This window comes from Mastacembelus armatus, chromosome 9 (assembly GCF_900324485.2).
Source record: "Mastacembelus armatus chromosome 9, fMasArm1.2, whole genome shotgun sequence".
In the NCBI taxonomy this organism is placed as follows: Eukaryota; Metazoa; Chordata; class Actinopteri; order Synbranchiformes; family Mastacembelidae; genus Mastacembelus; species Mastacembelus armatus.
In genome coordinates, this window is record NC_046641.1 from 20540435 (window position 1) to 20563355 (window position 22921).

Here is a 22921-nt window from a genome sequence, read left to right on the forward strand (position 1 = left end):
ATATGTGACCTTTACTTAATGAGACCTTTCTCTCTTGGACTTGCTCTTTCACGCACACACACACACACACACACACAAAGACACTTTCTTAATATGTATTCCTATTATTTTTCCATATCTCCTTCTTACACTTTGCTCAGCCTTGACTGAAATCTGAAATTGATACATCTAGATATATATGCTAACCCAACAGAAGTAGTGTTGCAGGTGGTATGTCAGAGGCAGGTGCAGAGGAAGAGTGGGGACAAACAGGATTAAAAGCATGGAAAAGATGAAAGAGGGAATGCAGCAGAGGAATATGAAGGGCACAAAGAAGGTAGAGAATTAATGAGAAGATTCTCCTTTCGCCTTGAGGTGAGGACAACATATGGGCGAATAAAAAAAAATCAAAGCGGCAGAAGAGAAAGATGATAAGAGATAAGAGATTTATTTTTCTGTGTTTGTATGTAGCCTATACTGTATGTGAATGGAAATGTATGTGTGTGCATCCCGGGGCAGTGATCTCTTGGAAGCCATAATAGATAACGTCATGTTTACATCTCAAACTTAATCTTTCCCACAGGCCAAAAAATGACAACAAGGGGGAAACCAACCAAAGCGCATGAGACACACAAAATAACAAGATAGCATGTCAGGCAATCTAGAGTTTCTTACATACTCTCATATTGTATTACACTCAAAAGATACACATTTACATCTGACTGTAGAGTTTACCTTCCCTTGAAATTAGAATGTGAATTTAATAATTATTGTTTTGTACTTTTTCTCGATTTCATGAGCTCAACTCAACAACACAAAATAAATTACATGGAGAAAACATCTTCACTGCAATTCAAGGGAGATACAATGCGACACACATCTTCCATTAAAAACATTGTTAAAAATTGTATTTTTAATTCATGATAGATCATCATTAGATTGATCATTTGGTGTTTGCAAGCAGTGGACTTCATCACTGGGACAATGTGGGATCTCCAGTTTTTGTTTGAAAGTCCAACTCTGGTGACATTAGTACCTCTCAGGTGGGCTGAGTGGATCTGTGACTGTAACACGACTCATACACTAGGGAGCTTTCCAATGCAGAGGACTTCAAAGTGTGAGTGAAAGCCCACTGACAAATATTGTAGCACTGTATGCAACTACACTAGACTGGATTCTTTGCTCATCGTAACAGTGAGGGGTTGACCTGTCATAGTAATCAATAAATTAAGGTGGAATGTTCATTCAAAAACCTGCCTTTAATTTTATTCTTCACTGCATTCATCTTGACAGTGTGTGCCTCCTTGCATTCATCTCATTAACCTCATGTTACCTACAACTTGGATCCTTAGATCACAGGAAAAAAAAAACAAAGAAAAGAGTAGAGACAAAGCAGAATCAGAAGCAGGATTAGAAAAATAAAGTGAAAAAAATGCAGAAAGGGAATATTGGAGCGAGAGCAAAGGAGACAGAAAGAGAGACAGAGAGAAAAGGAAAGAATTTTATGCCTGTCCAAGGGAATTATTAAGTGGCTCGTCAACAACAGGCTCCCTACTGCCTTCAAAAGCTGCTTCATACTGCACTGAGATAAGCTCAGAGGAGGTGTGTGTGTGTATGTGTGTGTCATGAGGTCTTGTCAAGTGTTTGGATGCATGTGCGCTTACGTGCATTCATGTAGGTTCTTGCACACACCTGTGCATGTGTGACTGTATTGTATAAGTGTGTAATACAGATGTGGGAAGAAAAAATGAGCAGTAGAAAGAATAAAAATGTGCATGTGAGTGTGTGAACACATATGCATCTGGCATGCTCTGACAAATACATCTGTGCGTGCATGTCTATGAAACAACCTCTCTCTTTCTGAAGCTTATCCATGTACTGTATGTGCATGTGTGCTATGTCAGGTGTGTGTGTAAGATTTCAAGTGAAGCAACTAGAGCGAGACCACCTATCCCAGGAACACACACACAATGTCACACTTATGCACACACACTGTTGTAAAAGAGTTGACACAGGAAAATAACTGGAGCTTTTTGCTCTTCTGTACAAATTCAATTCCAACTGTGACTTACAATAAGAGTATGTAAGCAGTTCTCTCTCTGTCCCTCCCTCCTTCTCTGTCAGCCGATCACTCTTTCTTTCTTTCTTTCTTTCTTTCTTGCTCTCTCTCACACACACACAACAGCACAGGAACCTCTTCCATTCAAAATGGAAGTGCTGTCATCTAATCTATGTGTTTCCAGTAAATGCACAAAGACATTAACGCCCTCTCTCTGTCTCTCTCTCTCTCTCACACACACACACACACACACACACCTACACACGTACAAAAACATATCTCCCCTATCTACTGTTCCTTAAATTGTCAGGTTTCTCATTTGGGGGAAATTGCTTGGAACATATACGGGTCTGACTCTCTTTGCTCTTACTATGACCTTTTTGCCGTAATCTTATGATACAAACACTTCAGGCCTTCAGCATAAAAATCTCCGACCTCTTCTTCTACTCTGTGTAATGAATTTAAATATCTAAATTGTGTACTTTAAGAAAAAAATCTGAGAAAAAAGTTGTATGCTGTATGTAGAAGTAGAGCTCATGTTCCAGAGCAAAATGACATCTATTTCTTTTATTTGGTAGGCCGTTAAAGAGACTAAATGAGACTAGACTCTGGCACATTTTGTCTGTGAGAAGTTCCCATAGTTTACTAAGACACACACTTCCATGATGTATGGTTGTGTCTTGTTTACCTATAGATATAGGACACTATGTTAAATTAAAAGCAAATAATTAATCAGAACTCTGTGCCTTTGGCTGTATTCCTCTCCTGCCACTGGCTGACATGCATTGCATATATACATACTGAGTGGTAAACAACACAGAGTGGTGGGACTATGCTAAGAGACCTAAAAAAAAAAAAACATTAAAACCACCTCTATTGACACACTAACCAATTAGCTAATTAGGAAAACTGTTAATGGAGCAATACTCTTTCTTTTTTTAACAAAATACCCTCCAGTAACAGCCCCTGTGTGTTTCTCTGTGTGCATGTGTATAGTCCATGCACATGATGCGGGGAAGCAGGCAGTGCACCGAAGCTGCATCAGCATTAGTGTTTTCTATGTTAAATGTGTAATAATGTTGCACTCTTGGCCGCTAAAATCTTTGCCACAATACAAAATGCAAGAGTTGAGTGAGAGAAACGGACAGAAGGAAAGGGACCAGGGAAAAGTGGAAAAAACGAAAAAGACATATCATTAATAAGAATCTTTCTCTATGGCTTGGCACAAGCAGATACATACAAATGGGCTAGAGGTTAAATAACAGTGTGAAGGAAAATAGAGTAATGACTATAGTTTGTCTATACAGGGGCAAAGTGGTGAAATACTGTGAAATAGTGTGTTCATCTAATGTGTGCTGTTTATATGTATATAACTACTGCACAAAGAAGTGTAAGGTGTGAAGAATTTAAAAGACTGTGTCCACAACAGTTTGTGTGTATCTCATCCTTCTTTACTCACCTGTTAATTACCTCTGACCTGAAAGTTTTCTCCTGCTATACATCTACTGTATGTGTCTCTGATTACAGGCAAGAGCGAAAAGATTGTAAACTACTTCCTTTCCTTTTGGCTGCTCCCTTCAGGGGTCGCCACAGCTAATCATCTGCCTCCATTTAACCCTATCCTCTGTATCCTCCTCACCCACACCAACTATCCTCATGTCCTCTTTCACTACATCCAAGAACCTCCTCTTTGGTCTTCCTCTAGGCCTCCTTCCTGGCAGCTCTAACCTCAGCATCCTTTTACCAATGTATTCACTGTCCCTCCTCTGAACATGTCCAAACCATCTCAATCTGGCTTCCCTGGCTTTTTCTCCAAAACATCTAACATGAGCTGTCCCTCTGATGTCCTCATTCCTGATCCTATCCATCCTCGTCACTCCCAGAGAGAACCTCAACATCTTCAGCTCTGCTACCTCCAGCTCTGCCTCCTGTCTTTTTCTCAGTGCCACTGTCTCTAAACCAGACAACATTGCTGCTCTCACCAGTCTTGTCCACCTTTCCTTTCATTCTTGCTGACACTCTTTTGTCACACATCACACCTGACACTTTCCTCCACCCGTTCCAACCTGCTTGCACACGTCTCTTCACTTCTTTTCCACACTCTCCGTTGCTCTGGACTGTTGACCCTAGATACTTAAAATCCTCCACCTTCTTCACCTCTACTCCCTGTAACCTCACCGTTCTACTTGAGTCCCTATCATTTACACACATGTACTCTGTTTTACTGCGGCTAAGCTTCATTCCTCTCCTTTCCAGAGCAAACCTCCACCTCTCTAGATTTTCCTCCTCCTGCTCCCTGCTCTCACTACAGATGACAATGTTATCTGCAAACATCATGGTCCACGGAGATTCCTGTCTAACCTCATCTGTCAGTCTATCCACAGCAAACAAGAAGGGACTCAAAGCCGATCCTTGGTGCAGTCCCACCTCCACCTTTAACTCCTCTGTCACCCCTACAGCACACCTCACCACTGTCTTACAGCTCTCATACATGTCCTGCACCACTCGAACATACTTCTCTGCCACTCCAGACTTCCTCATCCAAAATCACAGCTCCTCTCTCGGCACCCTGTCATACGCTTTTTCCAAATCTACAAAGACACAATGCAACAAATCGACCTCTCCCTCCTTAGAGTCCAACCTATCATACAAATGCTCATACGCCCTTTGTTTGGCCTTTGCCACCTCTACCTTCACCTTACCCTGCATCTCCCTGTACTCCTGTCTGTTCTCTTCTGTCCTCTCAGTGTCCCACTTCTTCTTAGCTAACCTTTTCCTCTTAACAGACTCCTGAACTTCCTCATTCCACCACCAAGTCTCCTTGTCTGCTTTCTCTCACCACTAGGGATACCCTGAATCACCCCATCCATCTCCCTCCAGAATTTCTCCTTCTCTTCTAACTCACATCCTACCTGTGGGGCATAACCACTGACAACATTCAACATCACACCTTCAACTTCCAGCTTCAGACTCATCACCCTATCTGACACTCTCTTCACCTCCAGAACATTCCTAGCAAAATCCTCCTTCAGGATAATTCCTACTCCATTCCTCTTTCCATCCACACCATGATAAAACAGCTTGAACCCTGCTCCTAATCTATAGGCCCTGCTACCTTTCCACCTGGTCTCCTGAACACACAAGATATCCACCGTTCTTCTCTCCATCATATCAGCCAACTCTCTAGTTCTCCCTGACACAGTCCTACATTCAAAGTCCTACACTCCTGCCCTTCCTCTTCTCTCTTTGCCTACGAACATACCTTCTTCCTCTCCTTCTTCGACCAACAGTAGTCCCATTTCCACTGGCACCCTGTAGGTCAACAGCACCAGTGACGGTCGTTGTTAACCCGGGCCACGACCGATCCAGTATGGAAGTCACATTTGTGACTCGTACGTTTGATTTGGCTTAAATTTTACGTCAGATGCCCTTCCTGACACAACCCTCTGCATTTACCCAGACTTGAGACCGGCACATGAGGACACTGGATTGTGCCCCCCTGTGGTTGCATTGCAAAAAGATTGTAATAGTGAGTAAAAATCTGAGAATTTCATACGAGAGCTTAAGGATGAGGGGCAGACAAATATAGTGGTAATGAAACATGCAGCTTCATATCTGTAATGAAAGCCACAGCAGAAGACTAGAAAAAGGTCAATGTTTTTAATAGCATTATATACAGCATTAATTAAGCAGTAAAGTCATTTAGGATGTGCATATGTGCAAATCAGATGTTCTGCATCTCGCCATTCCAATTCCACTTTTATAGCTGGTCTAACACATTAACTGAGGTTGTTTGAAGTCTCATTATCTTGCTGTTCTGGCATATACTATGCATTCACACTCTAAAAAATTTTAGACGAGCATTAAATGAATAAAAAAAAACAAAAAAAAAGGAAACTTCTCATTATCTTAATAGGCAAGTAGAGATGTACATTTTAGACAACACATGACAATCATGCTAAAAGCATACTTAGCAGATGAAAGAACAGAAGAAACACCAGACTAAAAAGACATTGTTTGTATATAACAATATTTCTGACATTTGAGTGCAACACATTTGCATTAGATACACGTAGATACAGTAGGTGGCCCTCAACTATATTTGCAAATTTTCATCTATTATTTTCTCTTTAAAGATATTTTTCTCTGGCTTATTCTGTTGTCACATCTGTTCGACCTGTACATGTACAAAATGTTTTCAGTGTGTGTCTGTGTGCTTCCTGTGTGTGTGTGTGTGTGCATGCGTGTGTGTGTGTGTGCATGCGTGTGTGTGTGTGTGTGTGTGTGTGTGTGTGTGTGTGTGTGTGTGTGTGTGTGTGCGTGCTTCAGGACTCAGCTGTGAAAGGAAAATTGGTTGAAGGCACTTAGCTGCAATTTACTACAGATCCATTAAACACATCAAGTGTATCACACTTTTCCTGACTGTTTGCTTGTGTGTGCCTGTATGTGTTGGGCTGTACAGTATTTTAGTTTTAAGTACCTAATGTACTGCACATGCAGACTGTAAAAAACATTGCTATATACAAACGCTCATATGTTAATGCCTAGTTCCCATAAAACTTTAAATAACTTATCACACAGTTATCAGTATTTTTGTATCCTAGACAAATGCTCATTTTTATTGATTCAATTGTTATGGTTGTTATAAATTAATTAAACAATTGATGAGAGACATTTCTACCCAAAATACAATAAAATAACTCAAATTAAATTTGTATCTTACTTTATTAAGCATGCATAATATTCTGACCTGCAAACACCCATCATAAGCCATGAGCTGAACTGTGAGTTAACCTTTTGTGCAAAGCAAGAGGAACATCACTAGTAACTGTTCACCCCTGCTCTCCTGCACAGTTAAAAAAAAAGTAATGGCTGCAGGGCAAAACAGTTAAAATGAGAAAACACTGCACTCTGATGTTCATTATCATCGTCCCTAACCCAAGTATACCTGGTATAAAAAGACAACAGCAACTTAAATTTGTCCACTTTCCTGGGTTGAGCAATGTGAGGAAAGGAAAAAAGAGAAATATGACTGTTATTTTTATTCAAACGAGTTACATTCTCATGAATGTAGCAGTTCAAACATCAATCCTTTGCTCTAATCTTGATTAAATTAGATTCCAGGGATCTGTATTTTGATTTTCAATTATAAACCATACATCTTTTTCCTGAAGTTGTTGTCAGAAACTGGAAAAAACCGGTTACTTGACTTGCTGACTGTTGTCAAGTGGCATGCAGCAATTCTTACCAGGAATGCTTTTATTTAACACGTTTCTTTTAGTGTCCTAACATCTCTTTTCTTGGAGAGAGTTTTGCAGAGAAGTCCTGGAAAGTCCTGTGTTTTACGTCTTCTTGACGTAAATGAACCTTGACTTTAGCTGATATTGTGATTCAGGAGAGCAGCTGCCCATTGCCACAAAAGTCAATACTGTTTACTAAAATAATTAGAGACCAGCTTTCTAATGTGCAAACTGTTGTAGCATCAATATCAAATCAATTCCTTATGCCTATGAACACAGACAGAGTGTGCAAATGTGTATTGCACTGTGTGGTTGTACTTGAATGTCTAGATAAAGAAAAGTAAGAAATGTGCAAGTAAATAAATAGTTTTAAAATTGCAGCCCACAATGAGAGTGAAATTAAGGTGCTTAAAGTAGTCATTTGGACATTTCATTAAATATGGAAACATGCTATATTTAAGAAATGTATCCTAGTATACTCTAGGTGGATTAATGGCACATCCCCTGACTCTCTTTTCTCCATATTCCACCTAAGACAGATACATACAGATTTTCTTGTTCTAGTCAAAGTCACTTTTCACTTGCACCTTCTCTTAAACCACTGACTGACTCACCTTTGTGTCATATCCCAGTCTCAATCAACCACAGAAAAGGTCAGTTATAAATTAGTTTGTACCAGACCATCTGCCTTTGTGTACCTGTACCCTATTTTCTTGTTGATGTCCTGCTGTCTGCTGCTTCTGTTTCTTTCACCTGATTAAAATCTGTCCAGCTGGTTGCCAACTTTTAACCTACCTGACCTGCCTCTTGAATCTCCTTTTGAGCCTTTACCTTGTCTACCAAAGCTTTGCCAATCTTTGTTGTTGTAAAATTGTGGGAAAACATGTTTCTGTACAAACAAACATCTGGCTGCCTGCTGACCATATCCTGCTCAAGTGTGAACACAGCATGTCAATGTGAGACAATCAACAATAAATGACTGAAGGAATAGACTGAAGAAAGAGAAAGAAAGATGGTGAAAAAAGAATAATGTAATTTAAAAACTGGAGGCAAGTTAGAGAAAGGAAGAGAGATGATAATGAAATGAGAGAAAAACATACTAGAAATGTCGAAGAGTAGACAGGAGAAGCCGGCGAGGGAGGAGGCAGATGACTGACTAAAAGGGAAATGTGAAAACAGGAAAAGAAGGATCATGAGTTCTAAATACTGATGAGAAGGATGAGGAGAAAAAGGAGAAGAGGTGGGAGGGAGAGAGACAGATGATAGAGGTGACAGCTGGGCAGGCTGCCTAGACAAGATAGAGGTTTTGGACTGCGTATGTGTATGTGTGTGTGTGTGTGTGTGATATGTCAGGGATAAATGGCTATTATCACTATGACAATGTTAATTACAGCCAGACTATTAGGCCTGAGGAGTGCCGGCTCATTTACTTGGCTGCAACATAGTTGTGTGTGGGTGTGTGCATGTTCAAATGTATGCCTATGTCATTTTTTGTATTTGTGACTCTGTGTGTGTGTGTGTGTGTGTGTGTGTGTGTGTGTGTGTGTGTGTGTGTGTGTGTGTGTGGAGAGCATCAGATCTATTTCTTAGATATAGAAATTACTTCAGGCATTGGCCAAATGCTGAAATGTTTCTTGTGATCTATAGGACTACAGACTAATCACTGCTAACTGGGCACATGCCAAATTTTTACTCTTTCACTGCAAGTTAAGACTTGTCCATAACCCATGTTTTCTCCCCATGGAACCAAAAGATTATTAGCACAAAGGGTCTGCACGGTCTTTCCCACATCTATAAAATATTGATTGAGCTTGTATGCTTTCATCACTTTAGAACTTCTTAGTCATGTATCAGTCATCCAACAAGTCTACCAGATAGATAAGGGCAAGTCCAAACAATCTCAAAAAATGCAAAATGATCATAAAGATAGGCAAAATAATCACACATTGAAGCAAAATGACCAGAAAAAGATGCAAAATGACTACCAAGAGATGCAAAACAGCCACAAAGCTATGAGCTTAGCATAAAGAAAGGAAGTAGGGCAAACCAATTTAAAAAGTATGAATGCTTTGACAGTAATTAATTTTCTGTAGCTGTGTGCATGTATCATGTAGGAGTACAGGTCTGATGAGAGCTGAGGGCAGGCGTGGATGGGAGGGCTTTTTCAAGGTGCTGTTGATCCTCGTGTGACTAATTCAACCACACACTGTGTGATGAAACATGTCCAATTGATAACTTCAAGGCAATGAACACCCAGCTGGTGGGCAGACAACTGTGTGAGACTGTGATTGTATCAGGTACCTTCTAAGTGTGAATGCGTGTAGCTGTGTGAATGTGAGGCAGAAAATTACTCAAAAAGAACATTCACATTCATGCAGCCTTCCTCATACTCTAAATTAGTTTAAAAAGTGCTGATACAGTGGCCACTCTTGCTGAAAACAACCAGTTATCACTGTGTCCAGCGGTTAGAGCGACTTTAGCTTCCATAATGTGATAAGTTTCAGACTGAGACAGAAAATTTGACATTTTTTTTCTATTTACTTCAATTTGTGCATACGTTTGATTATAGTTTTTCTCTCACTTTTATTTTTTAGAAAATATGTTTCTATCTGTGGTTTTCTTTGTGCCATAGCAGTTGTTGAAGACCAGATAAACAAGCCAAGGTATGAAGATAATTTGGAGGTCTACTATTTTGAATTTACTGTTGATCAGTAAGGTTGATTATTAGTCGCTCACTAATAACTCAATGTACCTCAATTCTTTGCATGTCTTTGTACAATGAAGTGTATCCTGTGCCTCCTCACCTCTGTGGCCAATGTTGTGCTGTCCCTTGCTGTCCCATCTGCCCGTCTGTCACAATGCTAATTGCAACTGCTAATGAGCCTAGGGGGTATCTGAGAATCAATCACCCTGTTACTGGGGCAATTAGTGCACGCCTAACCTATTTCCTTCTTGTCCCTCTGCCAGCATAGCAAGATAAGGTTGCATTGATGTACATATACAGGCACATGCAAGTGCAAAAATGTGTGCTAATGGGGCCAAAAAGGTGAGTCTTCTTGGGGATAGCATTTAGCTGGCCAGTTTTAACTATGCACACTGCTACTACTGAACTTATGTGATAAATTCAACAGCAGTTCCTTTAATAATTTTATTTCATTGAGATGCTTTGACTCTAATGCCTGCATTTATTACTTGTCTTCTCTGGGTTATAGTGATCCAAACATGAAATTTGTACTATAGTGGCACTTAGGGCAAGTCAAAATGGACAAGAGCATCAGCTAAATGTCTGAAATACAAAATGTAAATGTAAAAAGCAGCTGACATTCTGCTTCTCACAAATTAATGGAATGCAAAAGCACAGAGAGAAATGGACAGGAAGGAGGAGAAGGACAGAAATGATTGGATGGCATTGGTTAGTGAAGGGAAGAGAAGCGTATGAGGGAGAGAAGAAAGAACAATTAAATGGAGGGAGGGGACTGTAACAGAAGAGTGTAATTTTGAGAAGTCAAATTGAAAGAGAGAGTGATGAAAAAATAGAACAGGAGAGATGAAGACACTGAGTAGATATGAAAGCTAACAGCCCATCCAACCACACCACACACACACCACACACACGCACACACACACACACACACACACACACACACACACTGTAACAAAGATCCCAAGGAGAATTGTACTTTCAATTTCTAGACCCCTAATTGCATTAGAACTGCCCTGCTCTCGTCTCCTCTCTCTCTGTCTGTCTTTCACTATGTCTCTCACCCTTTTCTATCTTCCTCTGTGCTGTCCAGAACTTCCAAGGGACTATTACATGGTGCTCTGCACCTCTGCTGGGTTCTCCTCTTTCTCTCTATCTTCCTCTTCCCATAGCTCTCTCACTCTCTCCCCTCTGATCCCCCTTCTACCCTTTTAGCTCATCTAATAGCCTCCCTCTTGTGCTCACTCATTTTCCCTGTCTTTAGTTCTCAATTCTTCACTCCATTTGTCCCCCTTTTTGTCCTTCTATCAATTAGTCAAACCCCGCCTTTTTTTGGCCCTTCCTGCCTAAATCTATTAACTTAACCTCTCCCTCTATTTCTCCACTCTCCCCAACCCTTTTTCCACCCCCTTAACCTGCTAACTATGCTAATTAATATGAAGGGGAGTTTCAGCTAACAGCCGGGTTTTCTATCTGTATCCATCACCTGCTTCTTTCTCTGTTTTTCTGCATTGTTTTCATTTCTGAAGAATCTCTTATTCATTCCTATTTTTATCAACTTGTTCATTTGGAGTAAGAGGTTTGTCACAGCCCCAAAAAGATCCTATTAGCAAGACTTTACTGTCCCCTTTAGACTGCTGCTGATGTTCCCTTGCGCACAGGACTTTGTCTCCAGCTGCTCCAGTACAGATACTTCATTGGCTATGAGGACATAATGGACTAACTGTAAATGTTGGAATAAATGTAACTAAACATGAAGGAGGCTGATTTGCTTAAAAAAATTAAAGTCAAATCAGAAAATCCTGTCAGAAAATCAGAGCTTTTCTTTTCTTTGTCTTCCTCCACTATTCATGTGAACTTGGATTTCCATTCCAACCACAAACTATGAAATCAATAGTAGCGGTTAATAATGATGGCTGGCATGGTGGAGTGATGGTTAGAAGTGTTGCTTCACAGCAAGAAGGTTCTAGGTTTGTATCCCATTCAAGTTGCTGTAATTTGCATATTCTCCCTGTCTCTGTAGGTTTGCCCTGGGTACTCTGGTACCCTCTCACAGCCCAGACTCATGCAGTTTGGGATTAAGCTAATTGTTAGGTGTGAAAGTGAATGTGAGTGTTTGTCTCTATGTATCAGCTCTGTGATAGACTGGTAAGCTGTCTAGGGGGTACAGAGGTAGGTAATGGATGCATGGTTGGATTAAAAACCTGCATGCATTACAAAAAAAATACTTATAATTATAGTGAAATTAAAAGTCTGTGTTTGGCTGGCTGATCATTTAGAACCACCCTTGTTTGACCAAGTAACCGACTTTGGTCTTAATAGCACTTTGGTATATTCAAGCACCAAAACTGGGAATGCAAAAAAGATGACTAAGTGTTCATCATGTGAGACACAGTGGGTGCAAACAACTGCTTACATGCTGCTTTAAGGTTAGCAGGGCACTGACAACATAAAAGTCAGTTTGATACGGGCACTATAAAAAATATTTTCAGACATTATTTTTATGGTTAGAAAACAACGGAAATTTCTTGCAGTGTGAAATATATAATAAATGAGGGTTGCTTAAAGCTTACTGACATTGGCATTATATCACTTGTATCAGGCAAATGTAAATTTAAAGAAATATTCTACTCAATACACACAGCCCAGAGCAAGTGTGGCTTGATATTGGTTGTTCCATTGACTTTGCATGTACTAACTCTTTTTTTTTAGATTTAGTTTGAAAGTAAGAGAAGTGCCCTCATTTTGCCTTCTAACTTTTGTCATTTACTAACATCCTTACAATTGTATATTTCTAGTTTTAAACATCCTCTTCTCTTTTCCTCCAACATGGTCTACGGCCTCTCCCCCTTTCTCCTATGACTGTTGAGTGATTGGAGCAAGCCACAGCTGCTTGGTATGGAAATGAACTTAGAGCCTAGGACATGCAAGTTCTTTGTGACCCAAATACACACACACACAGACACACACACACACACACACACAAACACACACACACACACAGAATGTGTCGTGTTGATTAATTGGGTGGTCGAAGGCCTCTAATGAGGAAGTATTTTAAATGAGAGAAGTTGGGTGGACATTGGTCCCTGTGTAAATTGGTTATACATGTAGTAATGAGAAAATAGCAAATTAATATTTCTGTAGTTAATAGCCAGAATAACAGTACAAAGTTACAAAAGTACAAAAAGGTTCATAGCGACAGCTTCCTCAATGAATGAACATTAGGAAAACTACTGCAACAGACAATTATGTTTTGATAATTGCCTTGCTAATGTCTAACTAATGAATGAAAGTGAGATTTGATAAAGCGACAGGACCATCCTGGTTATCTTCTGATTTATGACTTTCTCCTTTTATGAGCAATCAGAAAAAAAGTGCCACTTAGTTTTCTTCTAAACAGAAATTCCTATAACTATGTGTGGCAAAACAAACAGAGCAAACCTGGGGGAGTTTGTTTGTAAGATTGATTTCATAGTGTCTTGCTTAATGTTAGTTTAAATTGGCAATCTCAGGTATTTAGACTACCACTCCGCTGCTGAGATATACAGAGGTAGAGAGAAAGAGAGAGAGAGCGCAAGAATGGGGGAATTCAATAGATCAAGATGTATAGGAAAAACTCGTACAGACAGAAAAACAGAAAAGGCTATTTTTAAAGAAACCCAAACAGTGGAAATGGTAAATCTATAATTGAGTTAAAAAACTCTGTTTATGTGTCTGCTCTTATCAACAGATTGACTATTCAATTTCTACTTCCTACTTACTGGCTTCCTTTTACAGAGATCCAATCAGAGGAGGTAAATTAAGAAGCCACTTAGCATAACTGTTCTGCTAAGAGGTCTGCAGACGCAGACATGCAGGCATGCATGCACACAAACACACACACACACACACACACACACACACACACACACACACACACACACACACACACACACACACGCACACACACACTCACAAATCCCATTGAAAAAAAAAAAAAACTCAAGCAACAAAGATAAACAAGTGTTCCAATTAAGAATTAATTACATAGCAAAGCCTCAGAGAGAGGTGAGACTCTGCTGAGAAAGAACAGGAGAGTAGGGATGAAGACAAGACAGGGTAAGACCAAGAGGAAAGAAGATGAAGAATAAGAGAAGACTTGAATAAAGAGAATACGCTGGAGGTGGAGGAGAATGGAGAAAAGAAGGAACATGACAGCAAAAAAAGAGAAGCAATGTTAGGCAGAGATTTCACGACTAGTGTGTAAAATATACTGGTTAATTTTGTAATATATTCAAATCAAACAGATTTTATAGAAATGAGAAAATATGTTTCAGTCACTGTCTCCCTAGCCCTCACTATGAGAGGGAGTGAAACAGCTTCATTTCAGGCAGAGGTGTGTAATGGCGCTTGCAGGGAACATAAAACAACATTATTACTAATCCAATTTATGAGCTGCTAAAACAACTCTAAGAGCAAGGAAAGTATAGCAGGCCCATTTCTGACCTTACTTTTCATTTTGTTTTCCACTGGCTAAAATAACATCTTGTTCTGCCCCTCTCTGTCCATTTGTCTCTGTTATTTTCTCTCATTAGTTATATGACAGATAGGCCTCCTGTAAAGCAGGTAGAGTCAAAGATTTATAGATGTAACTACCCAAAGGGCAGGAGTTTTCATTTTAATAAATAATTGCCACATTAACATAAATTCCCAATCACATTAGGATTCTGACACTACTACTAAGCACACCCTCTGACACTGTCCTTGGTGCTGAAACTTGGGCAGTCTCAACAGTACTGTGCTTTGCAGTATTTTGCCTTATACAAGAATGCAGAACAGTTTCTGTGACTACGATCAATGACAATACTGACTGATAGCAAGCTTTGTAGTGGCTCATATGTACAGTATATTACCCACTGATCACACTAAAAAATAGCCAGTGCCACATATCGTATGGAAATGAACTTAGGAAGATTGCCTTTGAGTAATATGCATCACAAAAATACAATGAACATATTTTTTTTAAAACCAGTGAATCAAAGAAGCAGCAGCAGTAGCTTTATTGTTTGAGACACCTAAAAAAAGGGAACTAAAATCCTCTCTTTCATAAAAAATAATAAGATCTGGCTTGTTTAGTGGTATTGTCTGCATCCATAAAAAGAGCATCTGTAAGCTTTACACTATTTGCAGATTTACAGTTCAAAATAAAGATAATGGCCGAAACACCTCTGATGTATCTAAAGGTGGGTGCGCCATGTTAGAACTATTTTAGGTTTGTGTTCACCGCTGCATGGTGACCAAACGACTGAATGATTTTTAAATGTCCAGTTCTAATCTTACTAACTATGAGCCTTTGTTCAATGCACTGAGGATAACACATGCAACTGGATTATCAACAGTTTGCTTTTGATAAATGCTAACATGCTAACATAATCTGTGGCTCTTTCGGACACACTGGGTGATATCCCCAGCCAATTGGCAGTAGAAACTGAAATTAAAATTCACAGGCTGCCTGAGAGATATATAGACAAAACAACAGTATTTAGAATCAACTGTGGAATTGTCACTGTTTATTGTGTGAGGCAAATTGTGATGGATTAACTGCCTCTGGAAGCTATGAATGTTGTGTACTTTAGCTGTTTTTAGCCCTTAAAAACTAATCAAGCACGACTGCCTTCCTTAAACAGAATTCAGAATCAAATTGAAGAAAGCTGCCTGGATTAAATAAAACTGAAGTTTCCTACAGAGCCACCATTTTCAGAAGCAGGAACAGACTGAAATCTGTTCAGAGAATTGCTTTTGCTGTAGATTGCTATTCACAAGAAGTCAGATTTTTCAGAATGGAAAATTCACATTCTCACTAATCTGACAAGTTTCGTCTACCCCACTCTTCTGTCACTAAGTAAAGAAATCAAACACTTTGCTGCTACAATGGGTTTTTCGAATTAGCTGATATATAGTTTGCCTAAGGATGAAGTGACAGGAATGACATGGTATTAAGAAATCTTGTACAACAGTACAAACAGTTCAGTTTGCTTTGCTAGTTGATGGTTAAAAAGTGCATGGCTAATATTATTGTTTGTTTCTTGTATTTTTTGCTTAATAACATAAATCAAAGTAAGAAAATTATTATAAAAGTGATATAATGCAAACTGTACTGCCATTGACTGCCAGGGTCAACCCCACCTCTTACCCAATGTCATCTGGGATTGGCTCCAGTGTGACCCTGGATGTTCCAGGATAGGCAGAGGGTAATGAATGGATGCATGACTGTGTAATCATGTTGATTATTTTAAATCTGTTATCAAAGAAAATGCATATGAAAACATGCTATAAAATAAATTAGCAGTCTGAAACAAATTTTCTCTCTCTCAGACTTTACTTCTTTCTCTTTCTATCAGTCTAAGTTTCTACCAGTCTCTGACTGTCTCTGCAACCGTGATCCCTCTCTTCACCTCTTCTCTCCTCTTTAAAAGATGAAACCAATTTTTCAGCCCCTGTAGGAGACAAATTACTCCTAATAATCCCTCGTTTCCTGAAGAGAGCCTGTTTCTTTCCTGCTCAGCAAAGAAACCAGAACCTTAATGGATATGTGGAATAAGGAGAAAAATGTTGGAGAGGGCTCAGTAATGACAGGCAGTGTTCTGGTTCTGCACTACCACATTAGTACTGTTGATAAGCTGACTTTTGATTTGGGAGATGGTTGATGATAGTTGTGATGGAGTTGAATCACTCGAACAGATCAGACAGAGAAATAATGTTTCATCAGCAGAGCTGAGTGCTCCTGGCATAATTACATATGTTGTTTTGTTTTTAGGCTGTTTAAATACAATATGCAACTGCTGTAAAGATCACACACTTTCTTATATGGTTGTGATATTGCTATTTTGTTCCAATCATAAGATGTGAAATAGTTTATAAAGGAGAAAGGAGAACACTTTGTGAAAGCTTTTACATCCTGGTCTCTTTGAAGATTTGAGCTAACAGTTTCATTCCTTCTTTCCTTCCTTCACTTCCCGAAAGACCCAAAATAGTTGGAGCTTTCATCTCAGTGACTTATCACAGTGACCCCTCTCAGTGACAGACACCTTAAACAACCAAGCAACACCTGGTCAGTAGTTCCGGTAAACAAATCAGGGCACCCAAATGGCTTGTAATAGCAGCCATTTTGATGCTTTCACCTAAAAGAGATGAGCAAAAAGGAGATGGAGGGAGAGGAAGTGAAAGTGGGTGTGTAGGTGTATGTACATACACCTAATAAACAACAAGAAAGAACGACAAAAATATATGTATCTGTATGTCTGGGTGTGTGATAGAATAAATATATTTTGACAGAAACAGTTACAATGCAAACAATCTTGCAAGGAAGAACATATTATATGTGCAAAACCATCAGTAAGAATTTGATTTCTTTTTCCTACAATATCCACTTTTGGTACTAAATTATAAGTAACATTAATGGCATGGTAACCACAATTACAGTATGTTTTTTATCTTCTCAATATTTAACCAAATCTACAATCTTCACCAAAATTAAGATTCTTGCTTTTTGGCCCATCCATTTACCACAGTGTCCTCTGAACACACACTGTGTTGCACAGTGTCGCCTGATTTCTCACTTTGAATGGAACAAAAATGAATTTTCTAGAGTTATTTTTACTCAATTTAAAGCTAAGCAATCTGCCTAAAATATGTTGCATGTGTTTAAAAAAAGGGTTGCATTTGTTTTACTTGGCTGTCATGCCAGCACTTGTAGTAACCAGGGAACTAGTCAGGAATCTGTTGCATTTTGTGCTGCCATTTTAGTGGAGGATCCTACTCACAATAACAGCTTCTCATGTAAAAGTAATATTATCTGACACAAAGAAACCAAAATACAAATGAATATATTTAAAGCTCAAGGGTCAAGTGTACAGCATATTAATAGTTTTGCCTACAGAATAGAATAAATACAGAATAATAAATATTATAAAATATACTTCCATTCACATTGCCCCCTCAAAAAAACAAATAAATAAAATAGCAACAGCACTCCTATTTGAAACTGTGGTTTCAAGCCTGTTTTTTTCAGTGTGCAAAAGAGACAGGGGTTGCTGAAGCCCTGCACAAAATTAGGTTTTCTCACTAGGGCTTTGCGATTTGACAGAGGGCTATCAGGCCAGATAGCTCTACCTCAGTGGTAATGGAACTCGGAGCATTTTGAAAACCATCCTCCTCCTCACTTTTTAGCCTAAGGTTGCTATAGCCAGAGATGCCATGTCTGTTTTGATCTGTGGATGTATAAAGTGATGGTGTTACTTTATCTGATCAGAAATGCTACAGATGTAAGCAGGCTTTTAAAGCAAGGCTTTCCTTCATCCCACCCTTTCTATAAAGATAAAATAGAGCCCCAAAGTTATTCAAGAATTATTGCAGCAAAACATACCATACTAACTGCACAGACATTTAGATATTAATAGCTGCTTTATTTTTATATGTTGCATCATTTTTACTAAAATTATCTTTAAATTTTATGTTAAATATATACATTTGAAATAGTCTGTGAAAGTGATTAGCCAAAGTACAGTACAGTAACAGCAGCAAAAGATAAACTTATCTCCGTTAGTTATATAATGAAGCTGTTATTGTTAATTAGATTACATAAAATCACATTCTCTTATCTGCCAAGAATGCGAACAATAACTAAGTTGCTATTTCTTGTTGTGCATGAAGAAATTCCTGGTAATTTCTCAGTCATACATCTGAAGTCTAAACTTAGTTACTGAAGAGAAGGAGCAAGTTTTGGGGCTCTATGGAAAGGAGCCTTTTAAGATCTAAACAAGCAAATGTGTTTGAGTCTCACCAGGAATGACACCTGCCAGCAGGACACATAGGGCAAGTGTGTGTGTGTGTGTGTGTGTGTGTGTGTGTGTGTATTTCTGTAAATACTGATGGTCCCAGAATGCAAATTTGTGTGCATGACTATGGCACTGTTCCAGTGGGGTTGTGTGTCCATATTTGTGAGGCTGCTTGTCATTTTGAAACCTGTGAGAGTGAAACCTGCTGTGTGTGTGACCAGGAAGCTTGTAGCAATAGGAGGGGGTAAACAAGTTGACCTTTACAGCTTTGATAACCCTGGAGGATGGGAATGGGCTGGGGAAGCTGCAAGAAGGTTAGAACGTGGTAGGAAATGGAGGGGAAAATGTGTATTCCAGCATAAAAAAAAAGATAATGTATATGTATCTGTGCTCATCTATCGAGTTGTCCCTTACCTCAGCCAGTGGTACAATGCCCTGTATGTCAGCATTGCTGATGTAGAGGTGTGAGACTTTCTCAGTTTGCCTGGAAGTTGTCTGTGTGCCAGCTGGGTACTCAACATTCCAGTGTAGAGTCTGGGTCGGCACCAAGTTGATCACATTATCCACCTCGAATTCCAGCTGCATCACTTCGTATGATGGACTTTCCAACCTACAAAAACAGAGAGTCGATAGTAGCATATTTAATATGCTGATGATAGACAGATTAAATCGTTTATATTTTTCTGTTTTAAACACCTTAATTATCATAGCTCTTTTCCAGTAAGACATCAACACCCCTGGTACACAGGGCCGACAGCCATTCATTAAAATTGGAATAAATGAAGCAATGATAACCAATAAGGCTGAACAGACAACATTAAGAGTGCCACCTACTGTGCTATAAAATTAAAAATAAAACTATATTAGGAAATCAGAAGATGACAATGGCACAGTACTGGCCACATTTAAGACAAAATAACAGTACAGTGCACAGCGGAAATGGCCATTTGGGTCAATTAAACTTTTATGTGCACTCAATCATGATAGAACAATTGTCTGATAATGGTAAAAAAAAACCTTAAATATGTCATCACCAGTACATATGCATGATGCAGTTTGAACTAAAGAGTGAATGCAAGTAGTAGCCTATATCAATGTGACACACTCATGATTAAAGAAACTGGCTAAGGAGAGGGATAAAGGGTTGCTGTCACAATTTCTATATAATATATATATATATATATATATATATATATATATATATATATATATATATATATATATATAAAATGTAACTACATCCACTTTAAAAATATTAAATACTGAAACAAATATTCTAAAATAAACACTTTTGCGTTTTTAAGCCAGTCTATAAATGAAATCATTTGTAGTTTACATCCTTACTAAGTGTAATTTTTAAAAAAAATGATGATCATGACTGTCTGTAGATGAATGAAAAAGGAGGAGTCACATCATCCAGTCCAAAAATTGTGAGATTTTATGTCTTCAAAAATGGAGGCTATTCTGCTCCTTTTTCAAAGAGACTGCAATTGTGTGTATGCCATAAATAACATAAAAATCTCCAAAAAGCAATTTCAGACTTCAAAATTTTACCTGGAAAACTACTGCAACTTAAGAAAAGAAGTCTTTTCTTCACTTCAGCCTCTCTATTCACATTCTGCTTCCTACGTTCAGAAATTTGTCTGTCATGTTGACAGCTTTGATTCCCACCGCACATCATTCCTTCACAACTTTGCGGGCTGTCATTACCTGCTTTGCCTCTCTGCCTGTCAGACTACCTGATTCTATCAGCTGCTAGTGGGAATCACATCCCATTTTATCATCTATCACCACAGAAAACTCTTCTGTCTCCTTCTTGGAGGCTTGAGCCACTATGTAAGAGTTGGTGCTGTATCTGGAAGTTAAATCCCAGTAGTGCAGATTATGGTCAGATTCAGAATGAATGAATGAATAAATGACTAAAAAGCCTGTGACAAAAATACAAGGTCCACACAGAAATAAATGTTGTGTTTGTGCCACTTTAAGTTGTTGCACACAGAGCAAAAGCAACACAGCAGGTCTTAAGTATAAACACTATCTGAAATGTGACAGTACATTTCCCGTGGTCAAGATAGCAGTGAAATATACCCACTTACAGCTCACAGTAAGTGCAACACAAAAGGTCTCCTGGGTGGGAATTCAGAGATAAACATTCAACATACACCACTGTTCACTTTAAGTGTCAAGAAAGGTGTTCTTAAAATAATTTGGATACTGTTTAGCGGCTGAAAAATCCTGAATGGATTGAACAGCTTTGTCTTACAGACATATGGACACACACTCATACACGCAGATATCTTGAGGTTAAAGGTCATAACAAAGCCAATTGCTGAAGGTCTGTGATATCTGGCATGTCTGTGTGACTGTCTAGGGAGATGGGGTGAGCAATGTGTTACACAGATAGATTAAAGGGAGAAAACTGATGGATGTCAGCTCCCCTTGACCTCTTCTGATCCCTACATCATGCTTGCTTTATTTTCATTTGTCTACCCATCTATCTCTTGTTCTCTGTCTCTTACCAAAGCCCAAACTGACATCATATTATAGTTTTAGACTTTCTTAAACAGAGATGCTGTGCTTTTATTTTCTTTCTCTGGTCACATGGAAGTCTTTTTTTCTGCAAATAAAATTGTTAACTTGTTAAAAATGACTACAGTTTTACTTAGACCAAAGCACACTGTTGACTAGTTATTACACTAAAATGATGTGCACCATGCATACTTGCAATACTATGATAAAATACTAGTAATACAGTACAAATATAAATGCAAATATCAGCAATATATGATAATGTATGATAAAAGTGCCTGCAGCAATAATTGAAGGGTCAAAAAGTCCTAATTCAGAGCTATGTACGGGTACAATCTTACCTAACCTCACTATCAATTACCTTATTTCATTTATTTTCCAGGGACAAACCTAAAATCTTGCAGCGGTTTAGATACCTACACGTGTTGCAAGTCTTTCCTTCACTGTATCCATTATAGACTGTTAGTAAGCAGTGAGGAGCTGCTCTTACCTGTTGGTGGTCAGCGTCATAGAGAGGAAGAAAGGCCAAAACTTTAAATAAATGCATTTGAAAACGATGAAAATATAAACAACAGCTCAGAACCGGCCCAACTGTTACCCCAACAGGTCCAACAGTTTTGGGTAGCATGACTCATACTCAACCAATAAATTCAGGTCAAATTACTTTTCAGTGATGGATTTTGACAGACATGAAGCATCTATATTCAGGCAGTTATGTACGGCAAAGCACCATGTTGCTATAAATCTGAGGTTCCCACTAGTAGTTTACACTTGGAAGTTGATGTGAACACAGTGGTAATTACAGTAACTCTAATGTGAAATGAATGTGACATTAGTTGATGTCTACTTAGGTTGTATTATAAGTAACATAATTTCTTTGTCACTCCAGCCACCATCTGACTTGTCAGGGCTTGTGTCTAGTGTACATGGAAAAAGCACAGTCATATCCATTATTTCTCAGTTTTTGAACAATGTTTGGGAAGATGGTAACACTCACTTAGTGTCTTCTATCAATTTAGAGCTGGGTGCTGCCCTAAGTTGTAAGCACCTTGCTGAAGGACACCCTAAAGCGTACTGTAGTGACTAAGTGATACTGCAGAGATTTCTCACTTGAATTATTAAAAAAAATGATTTTGTTTTAGATCCACCATGTGTGGGTGTACCCATATTTTTGTTTAACCTCAAAGGACACAGTAGCAGTTGCCTTATTTCATTTATTTTCCAGGGAGAAACCTAAAATGTAGCAGAGGTTTAGATACATACATATCAAGACACAGTACTCTGTCACTCCTACTCCTTGTTCCTGTCTCTCTCACACTCACAGACACATGCACACATGCAATGCACAAACAACACACACCTCTCACACATTCACACATATGCACAAGTACAAAAAACCACCTAGAAAATGTTGAGTGTGTTTGGGTGCGGTGTAATCGCTGGAGCTGAAAAAGCAATGTGTCTGCAGTGACAGGTTCATTCAGGTGTTAGCTCTGTCCCAACCACAAGGCTCCAAAACAATATTACACTGTCCTCTAGTGCATAGGCATACACACATACTCACAGCCACACACACACACACACATACACACAT

General features: G+C 38.9%; 1 protein-coding gene across 1 annotated transcript in view; it reads right to left on the reverse strand.

The window, feature by feature from the left end:
* LOC113138321 (transmembrane protein 132C) overlaps window positions 1–22921 on the reverse strand; it is a 199736-nt gene that overhangs the window by 38054 nt on the left and 138761 nt on the right. Inside the window, exon 5 of the mRNA XM_026320639.1 lies at window positions 19213–19408. Coding sequence (XP_026176424.1) covers window positions 19213–19408 — 196 coding nt within the window. The remainder of the gene's footprint in view (window positions 1–19212; window positions 19409–22921) is intronic.